At 33.2% G+C, this 27,684-nt stretch overlaps 1 protein-coding gene across 1 annotated transcript in view; it reads left to right on the forward strand.

The window, feature by feature from the left end:
- Positions 1 to 25,186, forward strand: part of CALCRL (calcitonin receptor like receptor) — a 106,201-nt gene extending 81,015 nt beyond the window's left edge. The window contains exons 9-15 of the mRNA XM_021706873.1: positions 8,852 to 8,978; positions 12,207 to 12,360; positions 13,616 to 13,676; positions 13,755 to 13,821; positions 19,029 to 19,247; positions 19,385 to 19,426; positions 24,827 to 25,186. Of these exons, the coding sequence (XP_021562548.1) occupies positions 8,852 to 8,978; positions 12,207 to 12,360; positions 13,616 to 13,676; positions 13,755 to 13,821; positions 19,029 to 19,247; positions 19,385 to 19,426; positions 24,827 to 25,042 (886 nt within the window). The 3' untranslated portion in view covers positions 25,043 to 25,186. The remainder of the gene's footprint in view (positions 1 to 8,851; positions 8,979 to 12,206; positions 12,361 to 13,615; positions 13,677 to 13,754; positions 13,822 to 19,028; positions 19,248 to 19,384; positions 19,427 to 24,826) is intronic.
- Positions 25,187 to 27,684: the final 2,498 nt, after the last annotated feature.

Raw genomic sequence — 27,684 nt, forward strand, 5'->3', positions numbered from 1 at the left:
AAAAAGTTGCATATGTGCAACTATATAGACAATTATATCTTCTCTAGATAGTTGCAATAGGTCCAAAATAAAACTGAGAAAAATCATCTACCCAGTTGGTAGTTCAAGGCACTCTCAATTAAACTTATTAAAATAACCCTTTCGTGTTTATATTTCTGCTTTTCAGAACAAATGACCCCAATTCACATTTTTTTCTTATATTATATCTTCATATGTAAACAACATTGTGATCTTTTATCTCATTTCCAGCATCTTTATGTTTCTCTTAAATTAGAACAAATATAGTTTTTTCCTCTAAGCTATAACATTTCTACTGAAATTTGTACATAATTCAACATTTAAACCATATTTAAGCAAAACTAACTGTAGAAATCCTGCACTGAACCCTATAAAATTTCTTCTACAAATCACTCTGATATACATGTTTGTTGTTGTGTTGTTGTTGTTTGAGGTGGAGTCTCACTCTGTCACCCAGACTGGAGTGCAGTGGCCGCTCCCGGCCACCGCAGCCTCGACCTGCTGAGCTCAGGCGATCCTTTTGCTTCAGACTTCCAAATAGCTGGAACTACAGGCGTGCGCTACCACTCCCAGCTGATTTTTGATTTATTGTAAAGATGAGGTCTCACCAAGTTGCCCAGGTGGGTCTCGAACCCGCGGGCTCAGGCAATCCACTCACCTCAGCCTCCCAAAGGCGCGGAATTACAAGCTGAGCCACTGAGCCTTTCACTTAAGTAGTTTATTTAAAACCTAGCAACTTTGTACTGTCAGAATTTTGACAAGGGCCAAGTTCAAAGGTCGTCATCTAGTGTCTCAGGATAACATACCTATCACTGCCTACCCTATAGCAGCCTTTCTGTCTTAACGTGTATGGTATTTTCATCCATAGTAAATTTGTGATGCTATGGTCCTGAGATATATCCTATTCTGTTTTATGTATCCCAGATTTCCTTCAGTTTAACACTGGATATTGTTCATTTAACTATAGTTTTTCTTATCCTGCTTTATTAGAACATACTTACTGTCTCTCTCCAAATTAGTGAATTTTAATTAATATACTTAAAAATCCATCCCCTTCAAACTGAATGTTGTGAGAACTGAGAACATTCCTACTTAGTTATGTGAGTCTTGGTTGGAAAACTTTAAAAATATGTCCACTGTAAATATATAATAAGATAATTACATTTCTACATCAGAGCATCAGATTTGAATGAGGGCAGATAGTGCAAAAAGTAATGGATTTACTTTAATACAAACAAATTCCACTATAAGGTCATTGCTATTAATGGCTTAGGAAGGAAAATCCCAGTTACAAAAATTTAAATACAGTAACTATATTAAATAATTTGAATTTATTTTAAATAATATATGAAGTACTTAAAGCTATAAAGAGATATTAAAGATCATCTGTTTCTATTCCTATTGATGTTTCTGACAAGTATGCAACCTCTTTATGAGTGCATTTTATCTTTTTTACTTAAGTAAAGTAAAATATAAGTACTATTTAAGCACATCTAAATTTTCATGGGAATGGATCATAATAAAACACTTTAATAAAGCTGATGATTCATTGTTTGGCATAAAGATTATACAAGTATTTGAATTGATTGAAACTTTGTCATTTGAAATAAAGAATAGAAATAAATAACATTTTTCTTCTCAATGTTATAAAACATCTTGTAATCTGGTTTTCCACTCCTGCAGACATAGTCTATTTTTCTAGACCATGTTAGCTGCTAACATTTTTTGATGGAACATTAAGATATCAAAAACTGAGAAGGTCTAAAATTGAAGAATGGGGATAATAAGACAAAGAACAAAATAAACAAGTTTTCTTTAATTGGCAAAAAAAATTTGCCACAAAGAAGTATGTGCTTCAGAATCACAAAGCCATTCAGTATATTTGAATTTATTTTTCTTCATCTATAGCAACAAAAAAAAACAATGTGGGCTTTTGTCTTACATTCTATAATATTGTCCCTTCTTGGCTCTCAAAAACTTTAGACCTAGGACTTCAATTCAGGGTATCTTCTCTGCTCGGAATACTTTCTCCCCCATCTCCTCTTGTTTCATTTCTTTCTTGAGTATTCCCCTCAGCCTGGCCACAGTCTTTTTTAAATTCCTTATTCCTGTTTCAATTTCCAAAAAGCACATACCATTATCTGGAATTACATTGTTTAATTTTAATGTGCCTATTTACCCACCACTGTAATATGAGTAATGAGATCAGGGTCTCGCTTTGTATTTTTCACAATTGTTTCCCCAGTATTTTGTTACAGTGCCCAATACATTACTATGCATCAATAAATAGGAAGTGACTAAATGGGTAATAGAGTAGACAAAAGACATTGCTTCCTTGATAACTTCATCATACAAACCCAACTGATCACTTAATAGGAATATAACTTTGCGTGACTTCCCTCAATTTTAATAAAGGGTAATAATAATTCATGGAGTTGTTAAATAAGATAACGGCTTTATGGTGCTTAGCTCTGCATTTGGTATAGTCTAAAGGCTCGAAAAAAGGTGGCCACTATTATTATAAATCTTACCTCGAATAGGGTTTTTATTTGTTTGTTTTTGGAGTCCAAGAATCACAGGGATTCAGAAAGACTGACTGTTTATTCACTTGGTTTCCTGTCCATTGAAGACCAGGAAGAGCTCGTATACCAGGGCAGTTCACGAATGGGAGAAAATGAGCTGGCCACACAAAATGAGCATGGCAGTCCCGTATGGAGCCTGGTATTCCTATTCTATATTAAATAAGCAGCCTTGGAAAGCAAGAGCAGAGAGGAGGAAGCTTGATGGAGAAAGAACAATCATTTTTCCTCCAGAGGGACTTCCATTGAGCACCTTGGTTGAAATACTCATGCTTGTCCTAATCTGACCAAATCGGTCACTTGCAGCCTCCAAAAGAGAGCTATTGATAGAAGTTAGATCTGTTTCTTGTCATATATATAATCAGGTGATTCCATCAATCCATGTTTTCATTTAGTAGATAAAGACAGTCATACTGCTTATTCTTTTAATATTATGTGTTGTTTTCTGCCTGTTGTTTTTGGAAATGCTCAAAGTAAAATGAGCTTTCCTTTCAGATACGTTTCCCATTTTCTTGGGAAAAGATCTGAGCATTTGAGAATTAAATTAGATAAACTAGAATAAAAAGGCAATACTTTGTAGACTGGGCTATTATATTGCTTGTGATTTCTCCTTTCATTTTTCATTTGCTCATGATTAGTGTTGAGGAAAGTAGTTTGGAAATATTTAGCCTTTGATGTCAAAAGCAAATGGGAAACAAAGGCAAGATGACTGTCAATACTGGTGGCAGGACTTTGCAGATAGAGCAATATACTATTTCAGGTCATTATGATAGGGTAAGTCGTTATTTTGTGACAACTATCTTCCTAAAGAGGATAATTTGGATGGCTGAATCTATTGCTTTTATCATATGGAAATTCTTTCTACTGCTAAACTCTTCTGTCATGTAAGAAAAAAATTACAGTTTCTTAACTGTTACTTAAAACATACTTATTTTAATACAAAGGCAATTTTACATTACCGAGGTGAACCTTGAAGTTATTTTACTATTTGTGACTGGAAATCATTGGAGAACTTGATTAAAATCAGCCATATGATAATAATGTTATAAAATCGCCGCTAACAACATCAAGAGTGCACAATGGGTTAGAGGTCATACTAAGCACTTAAAATGATTTATCGCCTTTAACCTTCAAACCTATCCTACAAAGTACAATTGTTGTCCCTGACTTACACATGAGAAAATTGAGGATTAGAGATTTTAAGTAACTTATGCAAGGTCATACTGTCAAGAGGTGGTGGAGTTCAGTCTCACTGTCTGAACTACGTGTTCTAACTTGATGCTACCTGCTTTGAATTGTTCTAAAAGAGAATTGAAAAGACATAGTTTCATTACATAAAGAGTGTAATGGTTTTGTTGACACACTTGCACCAACTGTCTCTATAACTCAGCTTGTCAAAATTGCATATTGAAATCGTGTTCTAAAATAATTATATGTAAATAATATGAAATGGAAACAATCCAGACCCACAAACCACATTTTCTGTTCTGAGGTTATGCAAGGATAAACAGGGATCTTATAAAATTTAAAGAAAGCAGAGAATTTTTGTAAACATTCTCTAAGCCTATAACATAATTGCTTTTGATATTTTGAATAAAATAAGAACATTTAAGACTTTAGAGTAGGTAAAATGGGTCGCAGGTTAACATTTGAAATAAATTCAAGACTAATGTAGGGTTTAACTTAAACAAACCATTTGTTTACCAAATACATAGTTTTGGTTTTCATTTACAAGTTGCTTTCATTGTATCAATCCACTAACATGTGTTAATGAACATGTTTAGAAGAAAACAATATGCATCACTAGAAAAATCTGAGCCATTTTTACCACTAGACATTAATAGAAACCACATGTCAGATATCATCTGTCTGCATTTGTTTAAATTGTACAGTGCCTTGAGCCAGAAATAAAAGGAACAAAAGCAAAAGATTAATATTTTAGACAGTAAGATATATTTATACAATGCAGAACTAAATGATTTGGCAATGGTCTGGTTTATTACAATTTGGATAGTTAAACTGGATATCAAGGTTCCCAAAGCAGAATTTATTGGTTTGAATTATATAGGGTAGATTATCTAAGTTGACCTTATTATTTGGATTATTTTGTAAAGCACTCTAAAAACAATTTTATATATCTGTATTGAAATAATTTAATGTATCTTCTTATGTATTTTTTGTTTGATATTAAATATTGTCAGTTTCAAGTGAATTTCATTCTATTATTTCAGAACTTTGCCGATAATTACATTGTTTGGGACTAAAAAAGTGCAGATTATCCTTTTAGTACATAGTAAGAAAATAAGAAGCCATTTCTCTCTGTGTGTGTAGCTGTACTCCTGTACTCACAATAATCACATTTTTAGAAAGAGAATATATACCAGCAGCTCATTTTTAAGTATTTATCTTTCAAGACAGATTGAGGTGGGAGCAAGGTCATGAGAAAATAAGGATTTCTGAGAGGAACAAAGATACAGACCATCTTTTTAGTGATAATCATCCTGACTGATGCGAAATGGTATCTCATGTTGTTTTAATTTGCATTGCTGATGATTAGTGAAGCTGAGTAGTTTTTTATGGTTGCATAGATGTCTTCCTTTAGGAAGTGTCTGTTCATGGCCTTTGTCAAATTTTTAATGGAGACTATTATTCTAGATGAACTGTCACAGAAACAAAAAACTGAATACCATATGTTCTCACTCATAAGCAGGCCCTAGCATTGGGCACGTGAGCACAAAGGCAGGAACAACCTATGCTGGGCATTGTTAATGGAGGGAGAGAGGAGGAGAGGTAAGGGGTATACAACCACCCACTGAGTACCATAACTACTACCAGAGAGAGAGAGAGAGAGAGAGAGAGAGAGAGAGAGGACTTGCTCATAGCTCAAATCTCACCTGCATACAATTTACACTTGTAGCAAATTCTCACATGTACCCTTAAATCTAAAATAAAATACAATTAAAAACATACGAGAAATACAAGACTATCATAGAGAAGAGAAGGATTTTTTTTTTTGAGAAAGCAGATTTATTGAGAAGACAGAGAAGCTCCCATAGTGGGAGGGGACCCAAAGGGGTTGCCCCGAGAAGGACGTTTAAGTGTACACAAGGATTAATTTTGTTTTAGCTAGCTGCAGTTAGCATTTTATTTTGCTCCCATCCAATCTTTTCACATATGAATATTATTAATATAAAGTTATAATTGTTATATTGTGGTTCTAGCTCCTACTTTTCAGTTCTTACTTCTATCATGTATTACTATCTATTTTATTTCTTATTTTAATGGATAAATAATAATTGTACATATTTGTTGGTTAATAGAGTGATATTTAGATATATATAATGTATAAGGATCAGAGAACAGTAATTAGCATATCCATCATCTTGAATATTTAACATTTCTCTGTGTTGGGAACATTCAATATCCTTCTTCTAGCTATTTGAAATTATATATTATCATTAACTATAGTCATCCTACAGTGGTATAGAACACTAAAACTTATTCCTACTATCTAGTGGTAATTTTGTAGCCCTTAACAAATACCTTCCGAGTCCCCCTTTCCTCTTACCTTTCCAAGCCTCTAGTATTCTCTACTCTCTTTTTTATTTTATGAGATCAACTTTTTTTTTTTTTTTAGCTTCCACATATAAGTGAGAACACCCGGTTACATTTCATTTAATGTAGTGTTCTCCAGTTCTATCTATGTGACTGCAAAGGATAAGGGCTCATACTTTTTATGGCTAAAGTGTTCTATTTTTAAAAGTCTTTTTTAATGTTTGTTTTTCTATATTTACTCCTTACAAATATATCATATTTGCTGTCTAAACAAGTGCTCCCAGATTTTGGTCATCATTTGAAAACTATAAAATTTTGTTTATGTAAATGTCTTAACCAACAGAGTTGGGTATGTGTTCAGCAGAAAAAGACAGAATTACCCAGTTAAGAAAAACACATTTTTTTTTCTCCCATGATGGTAACTGAGTTACTTAAATTCTGTTACTAAAAAAGAACATATCTTGCATGGGTAAGCAGTTCCTCTCTAAACAATATTTGGCACTCCATAAGCACAGGGTAAGCTCAAACTAGGCATTTTAAAATAAGACCATGTGGACAAATTTTATATGTTCTTAACTTTCATCTTAGAACTGCGATAAATTGAAGAAATAAACTACACATAATGTAACTGATCTGAAAAGAATATTCTTTACTAGATCTATTCTCATTATTCATCAAGTCTCTTCATGCTCAGTGAACACGAAGTAATCATGTCATTGCTATGGCATTTTATTGAAAATAATGTTGTCTTTCCTTCAAGGCTGAATTTCCTTAAATAATAACAGGAATCATACCAGTTCTTTGTTTAAAAGATTCTTCTTTTCTATAGAATATCATCAATACTCTGTAGATAAACCTTGATCCCTGCCTGCCTCTTACGACTCTTATACACTCCAAAGTCAAGTCAAAGTAAACAACTCTTTAAGATGAAAATACTAGCTATTCTCAGTTGTTCCTATTTTGATGGATTCTAGCTGAATTTCACATATATGCTGGTATATGACTGTCTTTTCCACACTCAACAATCCTTCCAGGAGCCTTGTCCATGCACCCTTTCATAGAAGTCTTCCCTAATAGCATTCACTTTTGTGAAGGCATGTATTGACAATCCAGAGATATTGATTTGGGTTCAATTCTCTTACAGAGTCTTTAAAAATATGAGGGCTATACATAAAATCACAGACCTATAGCTGAAAGAGATTTCAGAAGCAATATAACCTAAAATTTAAATATAGAAAACCTTGACATCTCATCCTAATTATAATATCCTGGGCACACAGTTTATTTAGCGTAAGGAGATGTAGTGATTAAATTAGGTTAAAACCTCCTTAAAGTTTCCAAAGTATAAATCTGTGGCTTGAATTATATATGCTGGATTATATAGCTTGACCATATTGATTGCATAATTTTGTAAAACACAAAATGAGATTTCATGACTCTGTAATGAAATTATTCTTATTGTCTTCCTACACGTGTTCAGACTTGACATTAAGTATTCAGTTTCAAGTGGATTCCATTCTATTATTTTAAAACGTTATCTAGCCAGGCTCAGTGACTCCACATGTAATCCTGTGCTTTGGGAGGCTGAGGTGAGTGAATTGACTGAGCCCGCGGGTTCAAGACCCACCTGGGCAACTTGACGAGACCTCATCTCTACAACAAACCAAAAAATTAGCCAAGCGTGGTAGCGTGCGCCTGTAGTTCCAGCTATGTGGAAGGGGGAAGCGGAAGGACCGCCGGAGCCCAGCAGGTGGAGGCTGTGGTGGCCGGGAGTGGCCACTGCACTCCAGTCTGGGCGACAGAGTGAGACTCCAACTCAAAAAAATAAGTGAATAAAAATAAAACGTTATCTATAATAAACCTTCGAGTAAAAACTTCATGAAGAAGGTAGTGCTTAAACATGGGCAAGGCAGTCGTAGTTGATGACCTCCTTAGAGTGGATGTGGATTCATTCAATTTGAAGAGTGGCATAACTTATCATTACTCATTTCCTGGAATCTACTTGTATATGAACTCCACACAGCCAAGTCATTTCTTTTGTATTACACAAGAGGAACTCCAGTGAAAGGTGGTACTATTTTTATATCTATGGATGGCTGGGCCATTTAGGAAAATTCAGTAAAAATTTAGTAAACCTGAACAAACCTAACTAGTTGCTAAGTTTATATTTTTTTATCAAATCATCCATTCTAAATACAGTGTTATCTTTTCCAGGGTTGGTCTGCATAATCACCACTACCACCACAGAACATACAGGCTGTATTAAACACAGAAAAATCTATATAGTGCTATGAAAAGAGCATTATCTATGAGAATCTGATGAACAGAAAATATTCAAATTAATTAGTTGCATAATTTTTGGTCAGTTATCTAACTTCACCGAATCCTAGTTTCTGCATTTGGAGAATGAATTAAAACATTAATCATGTTCAGAAATCAACAACAAAAAATTACATAGAGGACTTGTACTGACAAATTTCTTGTTCCTATGTTTGTCTACCTCTACTTAAGCAACTCATTTGTCTCTAGATTTTAAGGAATTACAAGTTTTCCCTAATTATGATTTTATAATAAGTGAAGCTTGGGTAGAAAAAATACTTCTAAAATTAGAGTCATAGCTATGAATTAGGAATGTATCTTGAGTGATGATTAATAAAAAATGTTATGATTCAACACACTTTGTTTTTCTTTTCTTTTAGGAGCCTAAGTTGCCAAAGGATTACATTACACAAAAATTTGTTCTTCTCTTTTGTTTGTAACTCTGTTGTCACAATCATTCACCTCACTGCAGTGGCCAACAACCAGGCCTTAGTCGCCACAAATCCTGTAAGTAAGGAAAGATTGTGCTCTTAGATTCAGGGGGCTAGTGGGAAAGAGGGGTGGGGAGGAATGTAGGTATTATGTGTGTAATGAAGTACACACATATGTATTTTTTCAAGTCTGACATACAGAGAATATATGTAGTCATATTCCGTTCTAGAAAGGTAAATGTTTTTCAACATTCCCCAAGATACAAAATGTGAACTTCAGAAAGAGGAATTTCTCTTTGTTTCAATTATTTATATACATTATACAAATCTTCACCTCATTTTATAGCTATAGAATCCTGCTGCTCATGGCACATAAGGGTTTCTCACTACATAACATTTATCCATCCAATGAACAATATCAATCAAAGTATTAACTCTGTATAAGAAACAGTACATGAAAGTAGAAAATTTAAATTAATTTATATATTTGCTGTCAGGTCAACTTAAAAAAAGTCAATAAGACAAAGAAAACAATGAATTATATATAACCCCATGTAATGATAAACTTCATATTCTAGCATTTCAAAAAGTATGACAAAGTCTTCAGTCTCAATAACTATATATACGTTGTTTCTCTGAGTAATTTAAGATTTATTTATTCAAATATATATATTGTCTGCAAGCTGAATGCATATGTAAATATATAGAAATCAAAATATCTGCATACATAAATGTACATTTAAATTTTTTAAATCATCTGTTTTCATAATGTTTATGGTATATATACTACAGTTTTGGATATGGATGCGTGTGTGTATGAAATGTTTTTTTAAAAGAATAAGTTATCTAGTTCCTGAAATCAGGAAAAGGAAGGAATTTTCACCCAGTGGGTCAATAAACAACACTCTCATATGTGTTTTATGTGTGTTTTCGGGGTCATTTCCAAAATGCTAAAATTTTCTGCATTGTTTGTACATGTGCATCCGGATTGTTTAATCTTGAATATGTTCCACTCTAAAGTCACTAGGTTAGGAAACACACTGGGGCATAATTAGCAATATGAAAAACTGGCCCATGTCCTGCCATTTTAGAGTGAACATAGTGAGTATCCTAGAGCAGGGAAATTCAAGTCTTCTCACAAAGCTGCAGAACAAAAGATTCTAAATATCATGTTTATACACAAGGATGTTGTATTTAATATACAGATTATAAATTGTAGTATACTTATTTTTGGAAAAAATATTGTTTGTTTATATCACTAAACCTTGTATAGAAATATTTTTCTGAAGTATGCTCTAAATTGTTTTTATTGTAATGATATGTAACTTTAACAAAATAAAATCAAGAATTAGAGTTTCAGTTAGACATAAATATCTAAAATGCATATAGATAAAAACTTGAAGCTGAAATTGATTATTTCTACATATGTAGTTGAATAATTCATTTTTATCTTTGAGAGAACTTTAATGTTGTGGCTGGGTGCTATGGCTCAAGCCTATCATCCCAGCACTTGGGGAGGCCAAGGTGAGAGGATTGCCTGAGCCCGCGGGTTGGAGACCAGACTGGGAATGGTGAGACCTCGTGTCCTCAATACATAAAATAATTAGCCGGATATGGTAGCATGTGCCTGTAGTTTTGGCTACTTGGAAGGCTGAGGCGAAAGGATCACCTGAGCCCAGCAGGTCGAGGCTGCAGTGGCCGTGAGCATGCCACTGCACTCCAGCCTGGGTGACGGAGTGAGAATCCAACTCAGGAAAAAAAAAATGTATTTAAAGTTTAGATGAAGTTATTTAAAATGTAGTGTCATGTATTCTGCAGATGCATTTAATGAAGGGATCAGTTTTGTAAATATTCTTTAGTCAGGAGGCATTGTGTTTAGTAGTGAAAACAAAATTGGAATTACTGGAATTACATTCAGGATGTAGTTTTGATTGACATATGAACATTAGCAAATCATTTCTCTGGTACTCAGTTTCTAACCTATAAAATGTATGGCTAGCGGCAATGCACACCTCACAGGATTGTTGTAAGCATTAAATTGAATAATATTTATAAAATAAGTTTAAGCTAACTCCTATGAAGATGTTACCACTACTATTCTATTGTAACCCAGTATTTATTTCACAGTGCATTTTGTTTTAAAATTTTTATTGAAAAACATATTTCGAAATTAATGAAAATTGCCACTAAGTATTTTTGGTTCCCAGACTGGAAATTGAAGCTGATGGGAGTGATTGGACAGTATTTCTGGAAGAGCTTTAGATTTATTTCCTCTGTTAAGTCAGGAAACAATATCTCTTAATCCTTTGTGTTTTGTTAATCCTATATTTAAACCCCCTTCTTCCTACCCCTTTCAGAGTAGAAATGAGAAAGTAGAGACCTCAGGAAAAGAGGAAGGGAAGCTACATATGGTTTTTTCTTCTTTTTGCTCACATGAAATCCTCAGACCCTACATTTGCATAAAATAAGACGTAGACTTATTACATTACTATTCAATGAGAACTTGCACTGACAGCATGTAGAATGCAAAAACTTTCCAAGTTTTGGGCTTTTTTAATGAATTGGTATTAAAATTATGGGCTTTTTTAATGAATTGGTTTTAAAATTATTTTGGGGCTTTGTTTCAATTATTTATATACATTATACAAATCTTCACCTCATTTTATAGCTATAGAATCCTGCTGCTCATGGCACATAAGGGTTTCTCACTACATAACACTTATCCATCCAATGAACAATATCAAAGTATTAACTCTGTATAAGAAACAGTACATGAAAGTAGAAAATTTAAATTAATTTATATATTTGCTGTCAGGTCAACTTAAAAAAAGTCAATAAGACAAAGATTTGGGCTTTGGGCTTTTTTAATGAATTGGTTTTAAATTATGGGCTTTTTGGACTTTTTTAATGAATTGATTTTAAAATTATGAAGATTTTTTTCCAACAGAATATAACAGTCAAGGGTTTCATGATGACATAATTAAAATAGATGTAAATGGGTATAAAATTAGTCACGTGTGATACTTTTATAATTGCATAATAACCAAATACACATTTACCAAATTAAGTAGGTTTTGAAATTACACATTTTTCTGGGAGATATGCCACTGTCAATCTTTAGAGTCTGTGGCTAAAAACTTTAGAGGCATCATTAAAGGAGTGTGAAGACTGGCATTCTACAAATCTGAATCATTAGTGTATAAGATTTTGTGTAGAGGAAAGTCCATGTTTTCTAAATGAGATGATTGCTTTACATGTGACTTCATAAACAACTAGATATTAATTGCCTTTTTTCCCCTCGCAGGTTAGTTGCAAAGTATCCCAGTTCATTCACCTTTACCTGATGGGCTGTAATTACTTTTGGATGCTCTGTGAAGGCATTTACTTACACACACTCATCGTGGTAGCTGTGTTTGCAGAGAAGCAACACTTGATGTGGTATTATTTTCTTGGCTGGGGTAAGTGCCATTACATACATCTGATTCAACTAAGAAAGCTTTTGGAAGATGTAAGGTTATTTTGTAATAAAAATATACAAATTGATGAGTTGCTTTTAAAGAATATCAGATTGCTTATCACTGTTAGTAGAAATATGTAAAGCAAAATATCACTGACTCACTTAATGTTTTCAGTTGTCACAGGTCAATTAATAATACAATGTCTTTTTTCTGTTTAATATTCAAGTGGATAGTGTATCTTGGACGAATATGTAGTGACTAAAACAATGGAATTAGAATAATGAATTTGGAATCTAGTCTTTGCACTATTCTGAATCTTTTTTGTTGTCAGGTGTAAAATGAGAGCATTGGGCTTAAACAGCTTTGACGTTCCATTCTAAAAAAAAAAATTGTTTAAAAATTGTCATTTTGTGATAAGAGAGGGATTCATTGAATAAAGGCATCCAAAAGATCACTTTTCCACACAATCTCCTGACATGATATTATTCACAAAGCAAGCAGTACTATACTTCTGGCATATTAAAAAATAACTGGAATAGTGCAAAGTATAAAGTGCAGAAAATGACTCTAAGTAGATTGGTTTCCAGAAACAACTGAAATTATACTGATCTATCATCAGTATGTCTATTTATTTCTTTCTCTTTCTATCTACCCAGTGAAATATAGATAGAGATATACAGAGGTAGTATACACATACACATACTCTTTAGTACATTCTGGTTATCTTTCTGAAGCATTTCTTCATTTCATATTTGAAAGATGTGATTTCGAATGTTCAAACATGCCAGATTCAGGGTGCATAAACCACATCGTTCTCTTTTTTTCTCTTCTTCTTCAGATAGTGACTTACTGTTAATTTGTCTCTCATAGTGGAAGTTCTCATCAGTCTCAACTTCTCCCCACATTTGATAGCCTACCAAATATTGGCAAATTCCATCTCACAGAAAATATATGAATGCTGAATTGCTTCTAATCCTCAGGACTTAGACAGGACATTTATGGACTTAAACTCTGGGATTCACTGATACAAATTGACTTATATTAGAAGAAAATATACACACAAATACAAAAAAACTAAAAGTCTATCATATTTATTGCTTAACTATACAGATAATATTTACTCAAGAGCTATATGGTGACTAGTTTTTTGTTCCTAGATTATCTTTGAGTTTCATATTTTATTACATACACTATTTTAGAAGTCTTATCTACAGAAAAAAATTCTATTGATTTTCTTTCTCTTTGATATTTACAGGATTTCCACTAATTCCTGCTTGCATACATGCTGTTGCCAGAAGCTTATATTACAATGACAAGTAAGATAATCTCTCTGTTTTTCTATTGGAATGATGTAAAATGAAAATTTTCAACATAATGTCCCTTTTCCCCCTCAGTTGCTGGATCAGTTCTGATACTCACCTCCTCTACATTATCCATGGCCCAATTTGTGCTGCTTTACTGGTAGGTGATTACAGTTCTTCTTTCTTCATCATTGCTCACATGTCAACTTCACTTCTTAATCGTCTGGCCTATGGTGTCCTTCAAGATGCCAGTGGACACAGATGACATGCTCACCATGATTACTGAATAGGATTTAATGAAAGTATCAGACTTGCAGTGTGGGCAGGATAGGCAAAGAAACTAAGGCACAAAGAATGGTGAGACATTAGGGACCAACTGTGAGATCCTGTTATCACAGCCACACCCCAGAAGGGAACAGAGCAGTGTTACTGGAGCTAGACAAGCCTTAGGAGGATTTAGATAGAGGAAAACAGCTACTGCCCAATCCACCGGTTCGCAGGGAAGAAGCAGCAGAAACAAATATTCAAATTTCTCTCTCTTCCCATGCTCTGATCTCTTGGTTCTTGCCCTTGGCCAAATGTAACAATCATCAGAGGACGAGAAAACCAGGGTAATGATGCAATCCACATGTTGGCTTCCTGAGGCACAGAAAAGAGCAGAGCAGAGAGTAGGTCTCCTGAGGTGGGATGGCAAACAAGAAAAACCACCAACACACCTGCATAAGAACAACACTCCAATAAAGAAAAAACTTTAGTTTAGAAAAAGAGATTATTGTTTGAACTATTTTTTAATAATCATCACCACTTAATATCAGTACACCAATTTAGTGTGATTACAGGGAAACAGAGTCACATTCAATGCTTTTATGACATTATTTAAATGGGGGAATAAATTAGTACAAACTACCATACTTTCTGTCATTAAGTATTAGAGATCATAATGCAATTATAGTCTCTAAGAGTGATACTTTAATTATGGCTGGTATTATACACACACACATATATATTTCTTACCTAAAAGTTCAAGTTTCCTGACTTGATTTTTTAACATAAATATTCTATTTTACCATATTTGCTAGCTGTAGTTTAGTGTATAATTGTGTTAGAACACTATTCAAACCATTCTCAAAAGGTATCATTGTTAGGTCATTCTTATGGAAATTTTTATACCCTTTATGAAATTTTAATATATCTTGATGTAGAGTATAGTGAAAATTTCAAAGACAGAAAGACTTCCTTCCTTTACTCTCTTTACATTCTAAGAGCACATGTGACACACTGTTTAAGCAATAACCTGACACTGCCTGGCTTTGTATTCTTGGTGTTCAAAGAGTCAGCACTGAATCCTGGCTCTACCATGGTTGGCTGTATATCTCAGGGCATATTTTCTGTTTTGTTTCATTTTTAACCTCACTGTGACTTTGTTTCCTCAACTATAATGATAGAATAATGAGAATATACCTCCCTGGGTATTGTAAGGATTAAATGTGATATTTCCTGTTAAGTGATTAGCATGGTGCCAAGAATATACTAAATTCTGGGGAAAAAATGCTTTTAAATGAATTAAGAGTCTATCATACTCAGTGATCTATCACAGAAGCAAAGAACAGAGTACCATGTGTTCTCACTCATAAGCGGACCTTGAACAATTAACATAATACTGTAAGAAAGGGATTGGCTGTAGCAGGAAACTGCCAGGGCAGGGGGGAGTGAAATTGGCAGTTGAGGGAAACTGCCAGGAGAGAGATGGGGCACACCTCATCAACAAGGGTACCTGCATAATCAATGTTCATATACCTAACCTGAATTGTACCCCACATCTTTAAATAAGAGATGTCTTCGCTTGTTATTTCTGCCTGACATCATGCTTCTGTTCTGAGAACTCAAAAAATTAAGGTGTATTGCTTGGAATATGCAGGAGTTTTCAGAACAACACATGACAACATTTTATTACAAAATATCTAACTATCCAGAGAGGTATATGATTCAAAATCCTTAATCAGTGAGGTACAGGTAGTAAAAGCACCAAGCAAATACAACAGGTAGCAGCAGCTAACACAATCCTTGGAAGTCTGTTCATGTCAACTTTTGGAAAAAAGAGTAGATGATGCAGTTACCATAAAATATTATTTAGAAACACAGTCTACTCAGTTGCTCAGTAAGAAAGGAAGTGAAAATCCACATACTTTGCATACAACATTTCCACCTCATTGACCTAAAATGAAATTAAGATCTATTTTTCTACCAGAGTAAATTGTCCTGTCTTTGTTTAAGCTCCGGGGATCCCCACTGGTCCTGGCCAATTCCAAGATCCTGGGAAGGGTCCTAGCAATTGTTCATATGGTCATATGTTTTTGTACCATTTTTATAAATAAGATATTTTAATCACAATCAGTTTCTTTCTACTCAGACATCCTCTATCACATTTCCCCTTGAGCAGGGTGGTACTGGAGTGATTACAACGTTTTTGAGATCCTGCTAAAGGGAAGTCGAGAAAGAATACATTTAATTTGGGTCCAGTGAGAGGTGTTTCGGTCACTTCAGGGCATAGTTAAGTGATTGCTGGCCATATTTGCTGAGAACAGCTTTCAGAAATCCTCCCACAGCCAATGTACTGATTCACTCTGCTTACTGTCATGACCCTATAGTGTATTGTGATGTGTAAATGCCTTGACATACCTACCAGCTATGTGAACTTTATGGATGGTAAAGTAAAAATAGGTTTCTCCTTAACTACTTTTGCTCTAAGGGAGGATGAAATTCAGACATAATTCATCTGAAATTTAAAATTTTCATTTTGGGCAACCCCTTTGGTCCCCTCCCACTGTGGGAACTTTTCTGTCCTCTCAATAAATCCTGCTTTCTCAAATAAATAAATAAATAAAATTCTTGTTTTACTTTTATTTCAAGTATTTACAAAAAATAAAGTTGGATCTGAGGATGATAATTTTCTTTATGGTATGTGGACAATAGCACAGAGAATAGTTTTTAATTCACTTAACTATTTTTAGAATAGTGAACAGAAGGATTAGCTCCATTAGCAATTCCAGTTACTAGTTTCCAGTTTCACATTTTAAATCAGACTTGCTATTTGGAGACCTTTGTGTTTAATAAGTTTTCATATAATAGGGGCCTAAACTGCAATATTTCTACTGTTTCTATAATTTATGATTTTATGTATTCAGATTATAAATATTCTATATCATACATTTATATGCAGATGAAACATTCTTATTTTTTTTCCCAAAAGACTGGTAGTAATGTTCCTTTAGTCAAATCTTTGAAAACAGCAATGAATGCTTAGGGAGAAAATACATTAGGATTGGTGGAAAGACAGCTGACATGTTAATTTGTCATGTTTCATCCTTACACCTGCTGAAATGGCTAATTCTTTTGTCTTCATCATATTTCTGTGACTGTCAACCTGTTACTTTTTATAGATGTATTTCCATCAGGGTTGTAGTGAGTTGTATATTTTTTGAGACTTATATTCCATTCAATTCCCTAAGAATAGTAATGGAATATTTATATCCCAGTTATTTTTATAACATATACCTCAAGTTAACAAATGTATGTTATTTGTTAATTATTTTCGATACTAAAGGAGATGCTGTTGTTATTCTTTTCAATTTATTAAATTGTATCTATATCAATTATATAAAGGAGGTACCCAAAATCAGCTTTTGGAGGGCAGGCCCTTTGTAATATACTTAGAATTTGTTCCTCCAGATCAAACGGTCAACCAAAGTTTTTATCTGGAAGTTTTGAGAAGGTTGCATCAGAATTTGCAGAAAAAACAACCTGAGTTGTAGCAAACAGGTGATTGGTTCTTCCACAATGCACCTGCCCATATCGTGCTGAGTGCTCAGCATTTTTTGACTGAAAACGATATGACCCCAGTGCCCTACTCTCCCTATACACTCAATCTCGCCTCAAGCGACTTTTGTTTTTGTTTTTGTGTTTGTTTTTTGGGTGAAAAAAATAAGTTCTCAAAGAGAAACGTTGTACTGATGTGGAAGAGGTGAAACAAAAAATAGCAGAAGCACTAAAAGGCATCAAAACTGATGAGTTCAAAACTGATTTGAGCAGTGGAAAAAGCATCTGATAGGTGCATTGCATCAAGTTTTAAAATGTAAGAATAGATACACAATTTTTAATAATAAATATTAACCTTTTTCGTTCCCCCTCTTGTTTATTGGTTTGTGGTTTTAAATTTTAAGATTATTAAACAAAGGGCAAATGCTAGAAGTCAGGGTAACAAGATAGGAAAGAGGAGAGCAATCAGCCACTATTGGGCTCTACTGGAGTTTATGTTTATAATCTCCTGGAAGGCATAAGGAATGGGAATAGAGAAAATGAACAAAAGTAAAAGATATTGACTTGGATGAAAATAAGAAATAAAGTAGTATTTAAAGACAGAGAGAGAGAGATGAATGTGTTTCAGCAGGACCCAGTTTGTTGTCGCCCTATATTTTCAAATGTCTGCATTGCTCTTTCAAAGGAAATATTGCTTGAGGAAAGTTGTTAAAGCACAATAAACAGTAAATATGTAATTACAAAAAGTAATAGAAGGGCCCATGGGATGCCAAGTGATTTGAGCTCAAGGATGATCTAGGTTGAACATCAGCTGGTTCAATTACAGGACTCAGTCTCCTCATAAGAACAGAGAGGATTGCAGTACTATTCTGGAGACTTGTTGCAAGGATCATTGTTACCCCCCAAGAAAACACACAGGAAGGTTAAACCAAAACAGATGAAAATGGTTATTATGGTACATATTTTGAAAGTGTGGCCTTTGCTTGGCCACCATTTGCTTTTGTTAAACTCGTCTGGCCAGGTTTCCCTAAGCTTTGGCCCCCTCCCCTACCTTGGGAAGGTGAATCTCCTCTTTCTCTCTGTAATCTACTTTCTAAATAAACTGTGTTTTCCAATCTAAAAAAAAAAAAGATAGTGTGTCATAGTGATACAGATAAAGAGATGATGTTTTAAAAATCACCATTTGCTATACACTATTCTTTGAGGTAAAGTGCTTAAAGCTTTAGTTTGTAAATCATATAAACTTTTTTTTAAATAGCATGAGAAAATAAGCTTAGGAAAACACTCAAATACTTTTTAACCAGTGTTCTACAATATTTCTACCATAATTTTATTTTTTTTAATTGTTCACTAAAATTGTTATACTTGTTATATGAATAAATTACAATTCTGGAAATGCAAATTTATAACTTAAACAAATATACAATTTAAAAGAGCATAGTCTTGTCCAGTAAAGATATTTTAAGATTTATAAGATTGTAGATATTTAAGTAATGCTTCTTGATACTAAATATGAAATTATTTCCATTTGTCATTTTATTTTCTTTTTAGGTGAATCTTTTTTTCCTATTAAATATTGTCCGTGTCCTCATTACCAAGTTAAAAGTCACCCACCAAGCAGAATCCAATCTCTACATGAAAGCTGTGAGAGCCACTCTTATCCTAGTGCCACTACTTGGCATTGAATTTGTGCTGATTCCATGGCGACCTGAAGGAAAGATTGCAGAAGAGGTGTATGACTACCTCATGCACATCCTTATGCACTACCAGGTAAGGCAGCTCAAAAAATCTGGCATTCAATGTACATACAGGTTTTGTTTTATTCTTGACGATTTATACAGTGAGTTCTTTAAAATACATGTACCTTTCCACTTGGATTCAGATAATTCTTTTTTTCTTTTTTACAGGGTCTTTTGGTCTCTACAATTTTCTGCTTCTTTAATGGAGAGGTATGGTCATTGATTTGTATTCCTTCTATCATTTTATATTTACTATATATGCATATTTTCATGAAATATAATTATAACTTTGGGAACAACTATGTCCAATTTCATTGCCATTGGGAAAAGTACCATAGCATCTCTTTTCACAGGCACAACTCTCAGTCTCAAATGCTCAGGTCGTATTGGAGTTCAAAGTCAATCTTACTTTAAAATATTTCATCAGTGACTTTTGTTCATCTAGTTTTTTGATCTACCTTTTATATCTTATTAGGTCCAGACTTTGTCGTAGATACAGTGCTAGGAAATTTTTAATCTCATAGATCATACACTCTAATAGGAAATTGAAAATAGGATATAGTATCAACTCATTTTATCTTTTCTGTCTGTCTTACAGTGTTACTTTTGGAAACAATTTTATGGTGAATACAGAAGGGTTTTAAAATTTAAACTCTCAGTTATGCAGGGAAGAGATGGAATGGGTTAGGAAATTTACAATAGGATGCTTTATTTTATGACCAATGTGCTCTTGAATATTTCTGGATTTTAATCCAAGGCTTTCTGACTTGGGAAGTTTCAGGCATTTACAAAAATTGGTACCATATTTTGTATGCATATGAATTGTATTATAGCTCAGTGGTTTGACCTATATTGACTTAACTCTTTATATGGTTTTAATCTGCTTGACAAATTTGAACCTGTAGAAAGATTTTGGTAAAACTGAACGAAGTTTAGAAATCTGGACAGCAACTGAGTAAGACGTGCATACTTAATAACTGTGAAGGTAGCCGGGTTCCGTGGCTCAGCCTGTAATCCCACGCCTTTGGGAGGCTGAGGTGAGTGGATTGCCTGAGCTCGTGGGTTCGAGACCCGCCTGGGCGGCAAGACCTCATCTCTACAATAAATCAAAAAATCAGCTGGGCGTGGTAGCGCATGCCTGTAATTCCAGCTAATTGGAAGATTGAGGTGGAAGAATCACCGGAGCCCAGTAGGTTGAGGCTGTGGTGGCCAGGAGTGGCCACTGCACTCCAGTCTGGGCAATAGAGTGAGACTCCAACTCAAAAAAATAAAATAAAAATAAAAATAACTGTGAAGGTTACCACAGAGCTTCAGGTGGGGAAGATATGGAACCAGCTGTCACAACTTAGGACAATCATTCCTATAAAATAAATGAACAATGGAAATCATGTATTTTTCATGAAAACTATAAAATAGTGTTTCCCTTGTTTAAACAATATTTTACTTCTTTCTCATGGCATAGAATAAAATTTAATATTTAATTCTTAACTAGCAAAATAAATTTTAATTTCAACACGTATTTATTTTGTATATGTATTTATTTATAATGGGGTTAACTGTCAAATATAGCAGACTATATTTCATATCTTTGGGTGGTACATCCATGATGTTTCTATACAGAAGAAAAAAACGACTGTTTTTCTAAAATCAATGAGAAGTAGAGACAGGGACTACAGTTAGGAAGAACAGATAAATCATTTGTTTGATAAAAACTCAAATAGCTTTTATTGTGTACCTCTACAAATTCATTGTATACAATGAATTAGACAATCCTACTCTCCCTGTGTAGGATGTAATAATTAAATATAGATTGAGTGATTTGGACAATATGCCAAAGAACATATATGAAATACAAAACTTATTTCTGTAGATACTTGTGTATCTACAGAAAAATATTTCACTTTCATAAAGTGTAATTTTTAAATATTCAAAACATAATCATTAGTATAATATCTTGTGATAGGAGGCAGTATAGGATAAACACAGCCAAGCATTTGAACACCATAGGTGCTGCTTTCTTCCTGTCTGTGATAATTTTGAAAATGCTGAGAACTAGAGTCTGTATCTACCTTTCTTAAAGGGAAATAAATGTAAGTTCTTACACAAGTTTCACAAGTATTAATGTAAGCTAAGAAATATAAACCTTTTATATCCATGCTGTGCCCTCACTAGACACTCAGTACATTAAGAATTCATTATTGGATTTGTCAAATCACCCGTTTTCAGAATACATGTATAGACAGGCACATTAATCATTTTAGAATCAAAATCTCAAATTGACCCTTTTACTTAGAAAGAGTGCTCAGGGAATATCTAAACTAATGCCTAACACTCCTGTTACACTCTATCTGTGTAAACAAGAGACACAGAACCTTGATCTTCTGCCATGTCCTAAACTTGGGAAAATTTTGGCATTGGAAAATTACAACAATACAAAAATCTTTGAACCAAGTTGTTGCCAAATCCTCCAGTTCTGCACAACGTCTCCAGTGTCTGTCTCCTTTTCATCCCTAGAGATACAACTCCTGTTTGATTCTGATTCATTTCTCATCTTAAGAAATACCATAATCCCTCCCATTTTGTCTCATAGCCTCTTAAGTTTTCCCACTCTCAGAACATGAAAAAACAGCTGCCAAATTACTTGTGTTCCAACTATGTCATGGACTACTTCAAATCTTTTGCTCGCTTGGTTTCCTTCTTGCTTCCTACATGAGGTCAAATGGTTCGCCTTTAGCTTAATACCAGCATTATTTTCTCTCCTGCCTTTTATTTTCTAGCCAACATCTTCCTGCTAGCATTTCTTACTAACTAAGTAACTGTGGCGTGACAAGTGCTCAGGCCACTTTTATCTCATCCTTGGTGCCCTCCGACAAAAGTGTGCACTGTTAACATAAACTAGGGACTCTAGTCCTCGGAAAGATATTTTAACAACATCTTAGGGTAGATATTTTATAAGGTGGACAAAAAGATATGTTGAAAACAACTGAGCCCATATTCTTTAATGAGACTAGATAGAACTTTTATATGAAGGTCTAGTAAATATTTTTACACTGATTTAGATTAAGGAGTATGAAGCTAGCTCCTTAGCTTATGTTAATGGACATATAAAGTTGTAATGTTGTATTATACACATTTGCCTTACTACTTTTATCATGTGCACACACAAAACAATAAAAGCTTATCCATATCCTTAATAACACCAGTATATCTTACCATCAAAAGGTAATTTTCCTTATTAACCTTCTCCATTATTATTGTTACTTTTTTACTTAAATGTTTATTTAAAATGGCTACTTTAATACTCTGTTGAACTAGTGTGATGTTGTATTAGAGGAAGCAGATGAAAAATGTAACATCCTTACAGAGAATAATAAAAAACAAACAGGTGCCTACAAGGCCTATGGATATTTAATTAGGTTTATTTTTAACTTTAGCAAATGCAACCCCACAGTTCAGGAAATTGGCTTTCTATAGTATTTTTGATGATTTAATTGCAATGAAGAGATAGGATGTTGACTTTAATCAAAGTAGATATTTCAATAACAAACAGGTATTTCAAAAGCCATTTTCCTTTCAGAATTGAATTTAAGCTTTCCTTCTTAAGACTCTAAGTAAAAGACTCGCAGTGAAGACATTACTTTCTGTAAACTTTTTCTCAGTATTTATGTATGCTTTTTTTGTAAAAAGCTACATTCCACTTCCTTTTAACCAGAAGGAATTTATGAACTTGATCAGTCTAGCACTTAATAACAAAATGAAGACTAACTTATTAAGCATGAAAAACAATGATAAAAAATAATTCCATCAGAAATAGCTAATTGATCAATAGTCATTTTTGTTTCAAATCTCTGAATATTAATTTAAAATTTTTAATCTAAAGTCATTCAGTTTATTGGTTGCTTGTGTTTATGAAGATATTACATATCATGAAGGTATTATTTTAAATTACCTTAACTCAGATATTTTAATTGGAGAATTTAGAATTACATTAATAAACCAAGAAGGAAACAAAGCTTAATTTTTGGCAATACATACATTCATTGACCTATAAATGCTTTTATCTTTAAAGTGCATTTGCATAAATAGAAATTATTACTTCCAGATATAGTTACCATGTATTTTTAAATTGAGCTTGAAAGTTTTGAGGTTCTTGAACTTAATATAACTTTTAAAACCAAGTTATTGTATTTTAATTATATAATTTTTGAATTATGGAATAGAGAGAAGCTAACTGGACATTCTATGCCTCATTTTGAGTTCTACCTAAATAAATTGTTGACTTTATATTTGCTCTTTCCTTTTGTTCTGCATGCTAAACATGATATGAGACATTAAAACGCTGTGTTCATTTTAATGAGAGAGTATAAGAGACTAACAGAATATTTGAATTATCCTGTAAAACTGCAGATATTCTTGAATATCTATTTTCCATAGAATTTTTGCAATTTGAAGGATTGAGTTTTCTTAACCTATTAGAAAATCACAAGAAAGCAGTAAGCCCTTTTTAAAGGTTTAATATTTGATTTGTATACCTGAATATAGTGAATAGAATATTGAGAAGTATAAGTAGCAGGTTAAACAATTATTGCAAGAGCATATAGGCCAGAAAATACTGGAAAATTGCTGTTAAATGCTCAGATTTCCTTTGGAAATTAATCAAAGGGTCAAAGAGCATTAGAGATCTTGGTGAACACAACTCAAAACAATACACAATTTCGGCAGACATAGATCAAGTTAGGGATTTAGCTGACTCATTAATAATTCAGAAATGGACTGCTCCAACCCAATCTGCTCATTTATCATGCCTGGAAAAGTCCAGGTAATTGACATGGAGACATACCTGAAAATTCTCTGTTGTGCCAGTTGACTCAAGGTGAAGAAAATAGCCTCAGTGTCTTAAATTCTGTTACAAGCATCACTGTATGTGACATACCTGCCCTTAATCTCTAGCTTCAAATAGATATGGAGAGTTATTAAACCTCAAATTCATGCAGCAGAGGATCCAAATACATAAAAGTGGGATCATTACATTCCTAAACTTCTTTTTCATGATATTCATCACATTTGTAATTATTTGTTGAACACATTACTTTCCTCTAGGTAGTAAGTTTTATGATGACAAACACTCTGCTATTTTTTTTAAGAATGTAGCACAATTGCTGTCATATGGCAATCACGCAATAAAATATTGCTGCTACTAGTGATGATGATGATGATCTACATTTTCTGTTTCTTTTATATATTTTCCTCTCCTTTTATACTCTATTTTCTATTCAATTCTATATTTTCTCTGATATAAAACTAGATGTAATATTGTAAGTGGGGCCTGGATTAACTGTTTGACTGCAACATATACATATGCATTATAAAAGGCAAGGTGAGGTGTAGAATAAAAAATATTAACCAAATCTAAATATACAATGTAATTGCAGTATATTTTTTAATGTAAAAGTGGTTTACTCAACTTAATTTCTTAAGAAATTAAGCAATAATTATTAACATTGTTTTGTAAAGTTTTCCACAAAACCTATTTAACTTTGCATCAGATATAATATCTTCATTTTAATTAATGGATTGCTATTGTTCTTTCTGTTTCTTTTTGATTGATAGGTTCAAGCAATTCTGAGAAGAAACTGGAATCAATACAAAATCCAGTTTGGAAACAGCTTTTCCCACTCTGATGCTCTTCGTAGTGCATCTTACACTGTGTCCACAATCAGTGATGTTCCAGGTTATAGTCACGACTGTCCCAGTGAACACTTAAATGGAAAAAGCATCCATGATATTGAAAATGTTGCCTTAAAACAGGAAAGGTTATATGACTGAAAATATAGGCATTGTTGCCTGTTTTGTGCCACTCCTAACTCAAGGATTTCATGTCTTTACAACCAGGAGACTCAAATTTTAAATGAATTTCTTGAATGTTATAAAGAAAAGCCTCCCATGAAGTGTGTTGAAAAATGTGTAACAACCAGCTCTATGAGAGAAAAATCATCCTGACTCGTTACATTTGCCAATTAGTACTTTCACCATGACTGATGTCAAGCTATCAACCTGACATCACCAAATGTGAAATTGGAGAAAAGAGAAGCCCAGTCAACTTTTGTGAGTTAGTGTAAGCTAGCTCTAGCACACAACTGCATGGATTCACAAGTAAATGACTAAACGTTTATATACACATTGGGCATGATTCTTCTCTTGTTACACACAGGGACCAACCTAAGGCCTATAGACATGAAGGGGAAAAGTAGCTCTTGGTTTGTTTTAAAATTCTTTATCCCATCTCATTGGTGCAAATGATTCTTTTTTATTTCCAGAAAGTATTCTAGTTATTTTTGTAATTACCTTCTCAAATGGACCAGACAAAAAGTAAAGTATCCCTGTTGGCTTACCCTCTTTTCTCTCAGAAAAGCAACTGAGCACAATTGAACTACTCATTTGCTGATATATCACAGTTATACCCTGTGGCATATCCGTTGTTGAGACTTGGTGAACAGGATGTACAGTATGCAATCCTACTTCTGTATCATTAGGGAGACATCTTGGTTGGTGCTGCCAAACACCTTGTCAGCTATTTCCTGTTTTACAACACAGTGGAAGGGAATCAGTTTCTTTGTATCTGTAAATAGAAACTTCATCCCCTTCCATTTCTACTGTGTAGACAAATTAGCAATCATTTTACACAAAGAAAATTAATGAAGGATTTCTTATTTTCTTTGAATTTTGTAAAAAAGATTTTGTGAAAAATGAGCTTGTAAATAGTCTGTTATTTTATTTTATAGTCTCAAGTAAAATACAAACTAGGTAACTTTTTAAAACAAATATATAATGCAAACATATATGCTTGTTAATATCTGATACTGTATCTGGGCTGATGTTACAATAAAATAGAGTCTGGAATTCTATAGTTGATAAATAAAGACAACTAGATGCTAGTATCAGAAGTTTGTTTGAGAACTAAGAGAACAGACACACCTATAATAAGATATAAAATATTTATTTAAAAACACAAGGCCATTATTTTATTGAATATATTTGTTTTGGTGACTTATACCTTAATAATAGCTGTACTTGACATATTTCTTTTTTCATTTTGATGATGAACTCACATTCTAATCCATGAATTTTAAACAACTACTGTAATAAATGCCAATCTTCTACCCTTGTGGCTTTTAACCCACTAAAATATTACTTTACTGACTTTTACTATTTGAAGACATGTGACTATGGAAATTTCTCAGTTATCAAGGGAAAAAAACAACTAGAGGGATACAATATATCTCATATACAATGTTTTCATATTTTAATTGAGCTACTGTGTATGATAATGCAAACCAGTGAAAAATTGAATATATAATTGAGGAAAAATTGTTGTCAGACATCTATGTAATAATTAAATAAAGATGGAAGAAAGCCTGATAATGAATAAAAATGACATTTAAATGAAATTCATTTTCTCTAATGTGATTTTTCCACTGAAATCTCTGAAGAACAAGAATGACTTCAATTAGTAAAAGTCAATTTGAGGGAAAATCATGTATATCTGTTTTTTAAGTATGTTAATTTGCTTAAAATTGATTAAACTAATTAATTAGTCATCATAAGTTGTTTCTTAAGCTGTCAATAAATGGTGGGTTCAGTCATTTGATCTTGCCAAGAAAAATTATCTAAATTAGTAAGAATTAACATATTAAATAGTCTGGTCAAAACATTTATAATTTATCTCTGCATGTAAAAGTATTATTTAGTTTCTGATTTATGGACTTCATGACTAGTTGTCATAAGAAGGAGCACAGACTGTTCTGGACTTTCAAATGCCTAAATTATACAAAAAATTATTCATTTTAATAATACTTAATTATTAGCTATTTATCATTCAAAGACACAAATCCAAACTCTTTGCTGACCACGTTCACATATTTCTGCATTATTTTTACAAACTGTCAAGTTGCAACCATGAGTGACAGTAGAAAATGTTGATTTATCAGAGAAAACATTAAAATGTTATTATGATTTTCAAGTATTTTAATTGCTTTTTGTAATATTCAATTTGGATCAGATTTCTTTTGTAGCTAGGTTATCTACTGTACAATCTTGAGATGTACCAGTCAGTCTATTATTAATCAGAGTTAGTTTTGTACCTATATGTTTTTAAGAGTAATATTTTTAAATGTTAGGCCTCTCTAAAGCTGAAGTACTACTTAAGATCTTTGATCTTTGCATCATGCTTGTAAAGAAAAGTAAATATGAGACTATTTTAAAGCAAACTTCTTGTATCTAAAAATTAATTTTGGCAATATCTAGTTTTTAGATTGCAGACTTGTCATTATTCTGCAGTTACTTGTAACAGTCATATTTTAATTTTCTAAAAATTCAGACTTGCCATTTTTTTCTGTTTTTCAGTGCATTTTTTCCATAAGACATCCATCCTGGAATTAAATGTAACTCAATGTACAGAAAATTAATGG

Source organism: Carlito syrichta, unplaced genomic scaffold, assembly GCF_000164805.1.
Source record: "Carlito syrichta isolate Samal-C Ts95f unplaced genomic scaffold, Tarsius_syrichta-2.0.1 Scaffold316189, whole genome shotgun sequence".
In the NCBI taxonomy this organism is placed as follows: domain Eukaryota; kingdom Metazoa; phylum Chordata; class Mammalia; order Primates; family Tarsiidae; genus Carlito; species Carlito syrichta.